General features: G+C 40.2%; 1 protein-coding gene across 1 annotated transcript in view; it reads left to right on the top strand.

Moving 5' to 3' along the window:
- ZADH2 (zinc binding alcohol dehydrogenase domain containing 2) overlaps nt 1–3,950 on the top strand; it is an 8,989-nt gene extending 5,039 nt beyond the window's left edge. Inside the window, exon 2 of the mRNA XM_027883900.1 lies at nt 2,182–3,950. Within this exon, the coding sequence (XP_027739701.1) occupies nt 2,182–3,106 (925 nt within the window). The 3' untranslated portion in view covers nt 3,107–3,950. The remainder of the gene's footprint in view (nt 1–2,181) is intronic.
- The last annotated feature ends 7,384 nt before the right edge of the window (nt 3,951–11,334 follow it).

The following is an 11,334-nucleotide window of genomic DNA, read 5'->3' as shown; positions in this document are numbered from 1 at the left end:
TATGTGTATGTGTGTGTGTGCGCGCAGGGGGAGGGCGGGCGGCGGGGACGAGCCCCCCGCGCGGCTTTGTCCGCCCCAGCCCCCTGCCAGAGCGGGCAGCGGCGGGCACGGCCGCCCCCCTCCCCGGGCGCCCCTCATCCCCTTGCCTACCCCCGCCGAAAGCTCCGCATCCCTTGCCCGGCGCGGCCGGGCAGCGCCAAGTTGGGCGCCGCGGCCCCTGCAGCCGCACGCACAAGTTGCGGTGCGGCCCGGCCGGGGACGGGTTCGCATCCTCCCCGGCTGCTGAACAAAAACAGAGTGTGCTCGAGCCCTGCTCGGCGGATGCCTGGACCCCCGCACGACTCGCCCCTTTCCCGCACGCAAAGTTTTTGTCCTCAAGCGGGTTGTTCTACCTGCCTTTGTGCTGTCCTCGGTGCCGCGCAGCGCCGGGAAGGGGAAGCTCCTGGAGAGATGGGGGCTTGTTACTCCTGGCGCTGCGCTGCCTGCCCTTCTCGGGGGTGTCGTGCCCCGGCCGAGGGCACGGCTGCTCCGCACTTTTCCAAGGCGGGCGCGCGCCGGGAGCGTGGGGAAGGAGGCTGAGCCCAGCGGGGAGCCAGGACCTGCCTGGCGGGTCGGGACCGCGGACGAGTGAGCGCCCCGGGGGTGGCCTCGCAGCTACCGAGAGCCCCGGCTGGGCGAAGCGATGAGGCCAGAGAGGAGGCGAGCACAGTTCCTCACCGGCCCCTCACCCTCCGCAGAAGTTTGGGGTGTCTGGGCGGGAGGAGGCCGGGGCAGCGCCGACACGTCTCGCCTCGATGCTCTAAGCCCTTTTGCCAGGCGCCCGAGGAACACGGTTTGCCTCGGAAGCTGCAACTCCGTTACCAGTTTTTATACATCTTTTAGCAGTCCTAGGTGGAAGTCACCTCAAAGCAGGATAATAGAAGATTTTTGTTTCTACGAACAAGACGTAGGCATTTTTTGTTGCGGCAGAGCAGTGAGTTGAAGGCAGGATTACCAAGAGCAACAGTCGCTTTCACCTATTTTATTGCATGGATATGTTTACGCGTACGTGTCTTTTTATATATAACGTTGGTGAAAGTTTGAAGCTCCCCACGCCTTAGAGAATGAAGGAAATAAAAAGCAGCAAAGCGGTTTTAGTTCTCCTCGCTCTGTGTGCAAGCAATCTAAAACTACACACACACGATCGGAGCTTGTTGCTAACTGTAACAATTAAAAGTGCACTGTTTGTCTACTTCTGCAGCTTTTACATGGTGTCAAGTTCACCTTTTGAGTTGTCACATCCACATGCAGTAATAGTCCTGGCGTTGTTGTTGCATGTGTTTCTTTTTTACATTTTCCAGTTAACAGAACCTTCCCCAGTCTCTGTTCCCTTGCCTGTGTAAAGATATTGTTACTCAAAAACGTCCAAACTTAAATAGTCTTTGCATTTAAACTAGATCATAACTTTGTTTTTATCATCTCTTAGTGCTTAATCAAGTTGTGAGAATGTCACTATCTTTCTATTAAAAAAAATTACCATCCATTTTCACCTGTTAGAGGTCAGTAGGACTTGATATTCAGTTTTACAATTTTAGTCCTTCTGTGCAAGGTTGTTTTGATGTGTTGCAAGTAATTTATATAAAGAAAAATATTTTAACGTTGACATTAGCTACATCAAAAGGCAAATTTGCTGTAGTGACTCCATCAATTAAAAAGTACTTGCCTACAGTAACATGACCTTGCAAATGACATCGATAGTTAATATGATCATTAGTCATTAACAGTATTATTATATTCAAAAATGTAAATTTGTTGCCAGAATCCACATATTTACCGCTCTGCATGTTTTATTCTTCAGTGCTTTCACATCTCATATAAAGTGGTCAATTAATTTTCATCCTTTAATCTTGTACAGAATTATTTTTAGCTTGCTTAGCTTGGTCAAATGGACTTATGGAAAATATAAGGGATTTTTTTGTTTTGTTTTAGGTTTCTGTGCTTTTTGTTTAGAAAATTTGTTTATAATTCTAGAGGAACAGAATGTAAACTACAGAAGTCTGATAAAAGTAGTCTCTGGAGTGTACTCATTGTTCAAATATACCAGTAATCAGAAAAAAATCTGGTATTTATCCCAGAAACTTAAATTAAAGGTTGAACTTGGTAAGGAGTAAATCTCGTTAATACATTTTTGTTTTCTTCTAGATTTGTCGGCATTAATGCATCTGACATAAACTACTCGGCTGGTCGATATGACGCATCAGTTAAACCCCCATTTGATATAGGTTTTGAAGGTGTCGGTGATGTGGTCGCGTTAGGACTCAGTGCTAGTGCAGATTATACAGTGGGTCAAGCTGTGGCCTACGTGAAAGCAGGTTCCTTTGCTGAATACACGGTTGTGCCTGCCAGACATGCAGTTCCTCTACCCTCAGTGAAACCCGAGTTTCTTACTTTAATGGTAAGTGGCGCTACTGCATACATCAGTTTGAAAGAGCTGGGAAACCTGACTGAAGGCAAGAAGGTTCTGGTGACAGCAGCGGCTGGAGGAACGGGCCAGTTTGCTGTGCAGCTTGCAAAGAAGGCAAAATGCCATGTAATTGGAACCTGCTCCAGTGATGAAAAGGGTGGTTTTCTGAAATCCATTGGCTGTGACCGTACCATCAACTATAAAACTGAAAATGTCGAATCTGTGCTTAGGAAGGACTACCCCGAAGGTGTGGATGTGGTGTATGAATCCGTTGGGGGAAAGATGTTTGACTTGGCTCTCAATTCCTTGGCTATCAAAGGGCGCCTGATAGTGATTGGGTTTATCGCTGGCTACCAAAACCCCACTGGCCTCGAGCCCATTAAAGCAGAGTTATTGCCAGCAAAACTGTTGAAGAAGTCTGCCAGCGTCCGGGGTTTCTTCTTGAACCATTACCTTTCTGAATACACAATGGCTCTGAAGCATTTGCTCGAGATGTATGAAAGAGGAGACCTGGTTTGTGAGGTGGACTTTGGAGACATGTCTCCGGAGGGAAAGTTCACCGGCTTGGAGTCTGTATTCCGTGCTGTAGATTACATGTACATGGGAAAAAACATTGGAAAAATTGTAGTTGAATTACCTCACTCTGTCAACAGTAAGCTGTAAAAACAGAACAATGATATAAATCAGAAGAGAGAAAATGGGCACTTTATGCCCCAGATTTACTAGAAAGAATTTCTTTTTTAAAGCTTAGTAATGGATATTATATTAAAAACAGCACTAAGGTGTTAATAAAAAAGGGTGGGTTTGGGGTTTTTTGAGTTTTTTTCTTATAAGTGCCTAAATCAATGGCTGTAGCACACAGTTAATGGGCCTGTGTTTGATTCTGTCACTTAGGTTAGCATGAGACAAGAACATTGTTCTTGACAGAATAAGTCTTGATGCAGAGGCAGATTTAGTCTGTCAGACTGATTTGATAAGACTTCATATGTAGTTCATCTCAGAAAAAAAATTCTTCTGGCAATTTTGATTCCCTGATTTAAAAATAAAATTGTTAGAACAAGACCAAATAAAGACTTGTATCTTTTGGTTGCTCTGTTAGTCTCTTGAAGTTTCTGGGAAGAAAAATGCTTGTGATTTTTTGTCACAAACGTGATAATCATAACTCAGTTGCATCATGGATCATAGTAATATTCCTCAACTGGTTACACAGGGAAATGTATCCTCCAATGCTGACATGTCAGTAATGTTAAGCAACTTGACTTTTTTTTTTTTTTTTAAATCATGTCTTTCGTAACTATAAACAACTGTGCAATTTTCTTTCAAATCATTAACTACAAGTTGCAACATAGTCTCATTTTCTTGCCTTTTCATTTTCTACTGCTGCTGCTTACTGTCCAGTCTTTCGGTTAGTCAGTATTGAAAGATTGTTGGAGTGAGGTTTTGAGTTATGTTCATATGTGTTTAGGTCCTGTATATTTTTGAAGATTAAATAAAGTTTTAAAAGCTATTTAAATATTCCTGGCATTTATTCATATTTATGTGTTTCTTGCTGACTAGCTCTTTTGTAGGTATTCTCTATTCTGTAGAGTTCTTTGCTCATTTTTGAAGTGACTTCCCATAATCAGGCTGCTACTTCTACTTTTACCAAATATTATTTCTGCAGAAGCCCTTTTACAAACAACAAGACCATTTTAAATCTACAGTCACAGTACCTGGTACAGGTACCAATGCTCAGGCATAGATTATCTAGTGGGCGCAGTTAAAAGGTTTTGTAAAGTTTTGAAAATTCTTCCTCACTTAATAGATATTATTAACGATATATACAATGGGAATTCCAGCTTGAAGCATAATATTTTCCAGAACAATAAAATACTTGAAACTGCTTGCTCCACGTCTTTTTTCCATAGCAAGTGTTTAAAATCTTAAAGGCCAATTTTGCCACTTCTTTTGAAATTATATTAATTTGTATGCACTTGGAGAGATGGAAATTTCCTAAGATCATACACCTCATAATAAACAGAATGAAAGACTGATAATGTCTAGGGCTTGAAGATGTGGGGTAAACTTAATTTTAGGGCATTATTCAGGACTGACTGTACACACATTTTTTAAAAGTAATGTAGGAAAACTTGCACTTTATTCAGCACAGACAGTAGAAAAAGTATTTCTAATTTTGATGTAGATAATTTTTACTGTGATTTTGTAATATGATGTAATTCATCATAAATAATTGTGTATAGTGAAGAACTGTTCCTTTTTGGGGTCATGCCTGACTACTAGGTATAGTCTAACTTTGGTAGATTTTGGGGAAGAGCGGAATGGCTTTAGTCTTTATTACCATTTCTCTTTTACGCAAGGTAAACATTAAACCACCACGATTTTTGTTTTCACCAAGATCTGCTGTTAGAAACATACTTCCTCTTTAATATTATAGATATTGTGTTGGGTTTGTGTTTTACATAATTATTGGTCTTCCAACTGGATGCTGGAAAGATGCAAACACTCAAGTACCATACAAGATCAGAGCATGCAAAGTTCTCGCTATTTTATTTCTAGGCACATGGTGTCTTTTCTTGGTCAGAGACAAGGCAATGTCCTTGGTCAATAAATGTGTCTTTAAAAATGCTGTTTGGGATATGCTATGGCAAAATAAAAAGAATAAAATTGGTTATATTTGTGATGCATACAGAAGAGTTGCATGGGTAACAGTTTTTCAAATTAAATTTCTGCCAAAATCCATCCAAGTGGCCCGATTTTCAGATGTGTTGATTGCTGTCAGTTAAATAGATTTAATGTTTCTGAGGTGAATTCCATATGTTTTTGTCATAAAAATTATTCTTGTAACAGGATTCTGTTTGGACTTAAAACATTCTACTTTCTTTTTAGTGTGTTACTTCATATATAACATTGCATAATGTAACTGCCCCAGGCTCTTTTACTGATCAAAATAAGGGAAGAGAGGAACCTTTGGAAGTTTCACACATATATATTCAGATATGACATGTCGTTGGTTTTAATTTTGGCTTCAGGATTATTGTTTAGCACTTTCGTATTGATCACAGGTTAGTAAAAGTTTTATGTTTGCTACATGCACAATTTGTTTGGCCAGTGTACAAATTTCATAGCCCTTTTGGTGTTTGGGTTAGGCTTTGGTCATTGGGCTTGTCCTTTTCATCAAATGCCTATGTGAAGTTGAAGGGGTAGCTCAGGATAAATGTGATTGCTCTTCCATGAAGGAATCTGGAATGAAGAAGTAATTTTTGGTTTTAAAGATACGATTTCTATCCCTTACATTGCTGAAATGATGGAGAGAGGGTTAAAAGTATTTCTGAAACATGCAGACGAAGCTTTTCTGATGAGTTTCATAATAAATTTTGGTTTGCAGGGAGGAAAAAAACCCAACTCTTTATTTAAAAGTATATTCTGCAAACTTACAGTTATGAGAGCAGGGCTGACTTTGAATAAGTAAGCTATGATGGATTTAAATAATGTTTAAATATTAGATGGCTAGGAAAATGTATATGGCATGCACACAGTGAGAGGTTTAAATGATGATAGGACATTGAACATACAAGGAAAAGAAATACTGTAGAGTCACAGCAAGGGATTAATAACAATACACTTAATATGCTTGCAAAAAAGGTGTATTAAAAGCTGTGTGCACAGTGGGGACTTAAATGATTAAAAATAATAATACATTTGCCTTGGAAGTACTAAGGATACTATATGTAGAGAGCAGGGATTTAAATAATAATACTATTAATAATAGCAGCTCACTGAGATGTGGTTGCTAGCACTACATCCTAATTTTACCTTTCTAAATGAATTTGCTACAGAGGAATCTGGCATTGTTTGCCGAGGCTAATAACCAAATTTCCCTTCCCTACACACATATGCTTCCATGGAAAAACAACAAAGAACTGGATGAAGAGCTGGCTTTTTTCCTGAGTCTGTCACATGTGTGCATACGCACGCGCACACGGACGCACACGTACTCACTCGCTCTCTCCTGGCCTGCAACCCTCAGCACATTTTACAGATATGCTTCCTACTTAATTGCTATGCTGGAATCTCCTAATACCTTTTTGAATTAAGTTAGGTTTCTACCAAGCAATAGTTTGCCTTGCGTTTGTACGTGTGCATATGTGTGTGTGTGTGTGTGTGTGTGTACATACAGGTAATGTGTGTGTACATTAGTGGATACGAATAACTGCTGTGTCATGTAAATACAAATGATTACACTCTCTCGAGGAAAAGTTTGCAGTAGTGTTTGCAGATATTATATATATTCCTACTTCTGTCTGAGGAGTAAAGAAATTTCTCTGCTGAATGGCTGTTAGTATCTATTTTACAAGATTTACTCATTTTCAGGTACCTAATGTAGCTTCTAGCATGCATGCACGACAATACAATTTATATGGTAAATGGAACCAAATAATGGCTTCACTGAATGTTATGGCTGCACTGAAGGGAAATGTCACGGTAAATAGCTGCCAAATTATGGATCATGCCGAAGTGTCACAACTGCACTAAAGACAAATAGCACTAGAGGCTATTGCCACTGTGACGCTTTTGAGTTATGAAGAAGAGGAGCAGCCTGATGTGAGCCTCTTTGTGTCCTCATTATAGCAAAGGGTTACTGGTGCAGTGTACAAGAAAACCTAGTCCTACGTGGTGACTAGTTATTAATCTGTTCTTTTTGAATCCAACAGCTGTAGCAAAACAGAAAACCTTTTCCTTGCTTTATGAATACATATAAACACATACAAACAAAGAAAAACCTGCAGATTTTATGAATGTAAATGTGTACAGGAAATGACTGGTAATGGAAAAATGTTGTAATAAAATAATCTAATCAAAGAATATTATTAAATTTAATATCGTATGTGTCTGAAAGCTTTAGTTGCTTCTTATGCAGATAGATGTGTGAAATATAAGCAATAATGCACTTTCTCTCTTTGTAAAGACTTGAGTAGTAAGGACATTACCAACTAAATTGCTGCTTCTAAACTGAAGTGTGTCCCGGTTTCTTTCATTTTAATGGGAGGGTAATAAAGATGAAAGACTAACATTTTAACTGATGGATCCCTTAAGCTAGAGAATAGAAATTTATTGTGTTTTGAGGGTATATGCTAAATCCTGAAATGTGGAAAAAAGTAGGGAAATCCCAGGTAAAATAAAAGCAAAGTAACCATTTTTTTTCATCACTATTATTATGATGACATACTTTTAGGAATGGAAAACGACATACTGCTCTTACTTAAGCTGGGTAAACAGTACTGATCTTTCTTTTGAGAAAAAAAAATTGGGGGGGGTTATTTGGTGGGGGAATAAAAACAATTTGGAAATGGGGGGACATCGCGCAGCGAGTGATCCCTTCTTTCTACAGTCACTTTTCAAACCCTGCTTGCAGTGTTCAGAGAAGTGAGTTGGATGCTCTGCACACTATTGTACACACCACAAACGTACCATCCGTAACACAGCACAATTGTCAGTTGCTGTTTTACAGAGGGGCCAGAGCTGGACAATCACGGTGGATAAATTACTATTCTATTCTACAGCAAGTGGCTTTCCTACCATGTGAAGCTTAAGGTCATTGGCAGGGCAATGAGGGGGAAGCTTATATATTAGTTAAAACTAATGCACTAATAGTGTTCAGATAGAGGAACTATACCAATTAACTGAAGGTAAGTTTTTTCTTCGAGAGGGGAGGTGATAACTTGAAGACTTATTGTACAAGAGGTGTGCATGTATATGTGTGTGTATTGCTTTCTTACGACTCCACCTCTTGCTACAATAATCCTAGGAGGGTTTTTTTCCTTTTTTTTTTTCTTTAATATCTGCATTAAAGCCTTCATTATTCATCATTGCAGGAATCCAGATTTCAGAAATAAGAAAATATTCTCAAAAGATTTTAAAACTTTATTAATACATTCTGCTTACAATTTTTACAGTGTAGTCTAAGGGGGGAGGGTAAGAAAAACCTGTCAAAAATTAGGTAGAACATCCTTGAATGGCAATTAGCATGCCCAGAATTTATTTTATGTGCAGCGCAGTTGCAAGTAGCTGCTTCTTATTAAATGAAAATCCTGTATTATGTACTTCAGGAACATTCCAACTAATGAGTATGTAATATCCTTAGTGTAACACAGAACTTCTTTTTGTGTTCACAACCACAAAATGCTGGAAACTTGACAAATGATATCATTTAAGACAGATGCCTGCCTTAGGGACCTGTTTTTTGGCTTCCTGTTTCTGGTTTTTATTTCAATAACATTTGTAATTGCCACAGGATCTGTACCTGTATAGTGTTTTAACCCCTTCACATACGCCCCGTTGCATTAACTCTTTCAGTAGGTACTCAATAATACAATATTTTTTTCTATTTCCTCCCTGGCTGATGCATTCTTCCTGCCTCTCAAAAGCATAGACATACACATAAATAAAAGCTGTATCTTGTTAGACCAGATGAAATGGTAACATCAGAAGGGGTAAACACTTACTGCACTTGCTGTGTTTTACTAGTACAAAAGTACATCTAGACCAGGCCCCAGGCAAAACCCAAGAAACTGTGAGGTACAGCCTGCTGATTATCAGCAAGATGTTCTTGATAATTCTGTGTACACAGCCTAGGCACACAGTACCTTGATCTCAGTTATAATTTCCAATGTGTATCTACCCCCCTTAAACTCACATTCTTTACTTAGGTTATGGGGCAGGAGGATTTTTGACATCACTTCAATTGATGCTGGTTATAAAGGGCATTTGGGCAGTGCTGGTTCAACAAGAGTTGTAAGTTGCTGTGCCTCCAGCAGAGCCCACTTCATGTAAAACCCTTATCACAGGACAAGAGCAGTTTTCAGCTCCTGAGGCACTCAGCACAGATCCTGGCAGACTGCAAGAAACCTTCCTGCAATCCATAATAGCCCAGAGGTTTTGGTGGTGGTTTATAGCATGTTCTCTCTCTGGCTTTTTTTTGTGTGTAGATCTTCCAAAAAAACTTTAAAAATGGACTGTGTACAAGAAGCTTACATGAGTCTACATAGGGAATTTTCACTGGGAAAATTTACTGAATCCTGCACAGTGCTGTAATAACAAATAAAGGCTTAGAAGGAGGATGAGTTCTTGGCACCTATTCTGCAGGTGAGACTTTCCTACTTGTCATAAGCTCCTGGACTTACATTGTGTTCTGATGTCATTTTCAAGCAAGAACTCTGCATTCAAGCCTTCTGAGACATGTAGACTCATTGCACCTGTACTCTTAAGACAAGTTTACCCCATGAAGTGTTGAACAACCTTATCTTTCTTCAGAACTGAGGCTGATGTCTCTAAAAACCTCAAGAAATATCTCTGTTTACTGCAAGACCAGACAGCACATCATAAAAACCTACCCTTCAGGCTTTCTTTAAGAGAAAGAGGGGGAAGTCTTTCTCTTCTGTCACAAGAGGGAGGTCAAAAGGACCAAGCAAGTGCCAGACCAACTCACTTCTGCTGTTCTAGGGTTCATTTTCAGAGAAAGTAGGCAGGCACACAAATCTCATTATGCATTACGAGGATCTGTGCACAGGCTTCTTGTGCGCTGTCTTAAAACCGTACCCCTAAGGGACTCATTCACAAAGGGAATAGAAGGAAAGGAATTTGTATATTTTCTGGAAGCAGTAAGACATGACATGCAGCACAGTTCTGGCTGATTACAGCATGCCTCAGGTGAGCTGGAAGGCACAAGGCCGCCAGCCAAGTGATTTCAACCACCCAAGAAAGAGAACTCCACAGAAATGCATTGTGTGGCATGTCTGATTGCTACAAAGAAAAACACTCCAACTTTATTCACAGTGGCATAGCATTATTGGCATGACTGTTCCTGGCAGCCTATCAGAAAGTTTTATTTGCATCCAGAGTTTTGAAAGCCATTTCATAATGTTAAACAAGAATAATGCCTGGCTTATTTGCCCCTTGACACCTATGTGTAATCCCTCATTGAAGCCCTAATGAGGGGTTCTCCTTGGGTTGTATTACTTTCAAAATAACCCCTGCATACAAGCAGCCTAATGTACCTTTCCTCCCTGCATAGGGTGTGGCAAGAGTAGCCAGAGGAAAGTGGATAAAATACATTATTTTAATGTATGCTCAGTAATCAAGATGCAGAGTCAGTTAACTGGATCGTATAACTTCTTCCTGAGCTGGGAAACCTCAATCTACTATCACAAGTGCCTACAAATAAGAGAGATATTGAGTCGGTTTCCTCTCCAGGGAATGTAAATAAGTAACAAGAATAACGCTCTTGAAACAGTGTAAAAACAGTCTCTGAGGAGAACCTGGCTCTTATTTCTGTGTGTATGTTCATGCTGTTGGAAAAAGCAGTTCTAACAGACCTGCCTAACCTCAAGTTGTAGTGAAATTTCCCAGGGCCTCCAGATAACTCCCAAAGTCTTGGGAAATTCAGCATGTTCGTAGTCAGTGATGCTGTAAGAGCTATGGTGGCAGTGGCATCAGCTTTGCAATTTCTGATGGCGGGTGGCAGCAAAGCAAGTCTTGCTAAAAAGTCAACCCTCCGGTTCTCAGGTATTATTCTTCTCTAAATGAATTGGGTTGTGAAGGACAGATTATTGTCCATCCTATTTTAAAAAAACAGCTCTTCCCCTCACTCCCATAAGGCACAAGCCTGACTTGATAGATATTTTTCTCTATCCTTCTCCCTCTTCCTGTGTGGTTCCCTCTCAACTCCAAATAAAAAAATGAAGGGTGAAATAATCATAGAGGGGAAGGCTGCTGGAAATGTTTCAGGCTTTCCTCTTTTCAGGGGGATAGGTCAAGTATCCTTGTCTTGTAATGTGTAAACCTAACAAAGCATACAGTTTTGCCCATAGGCTCTGCAACAAAATTTGATTAGA

Source organism: Empidonax traillii, unplaced genomic scaffold (assembly GCF_003031625.1).
Source record: "Empidonax traillii isolate 1590-97213 ecotype Southwest subspecies unplaced genomic scaffold, ASM303162v1 scaffold136:size1122602, whole genome shotgun sequence".
Lineage (NCBI taxonomy): Eukaryota > Metazoa > Chordata > Aves > Passeriformes > Tyrannidae > Empidonax > Empidonax traillii.
Note: the sequence above shows the minus strand (reverse complement) of the source record. Positions and strands in the feature narration are given on the sequence as shown.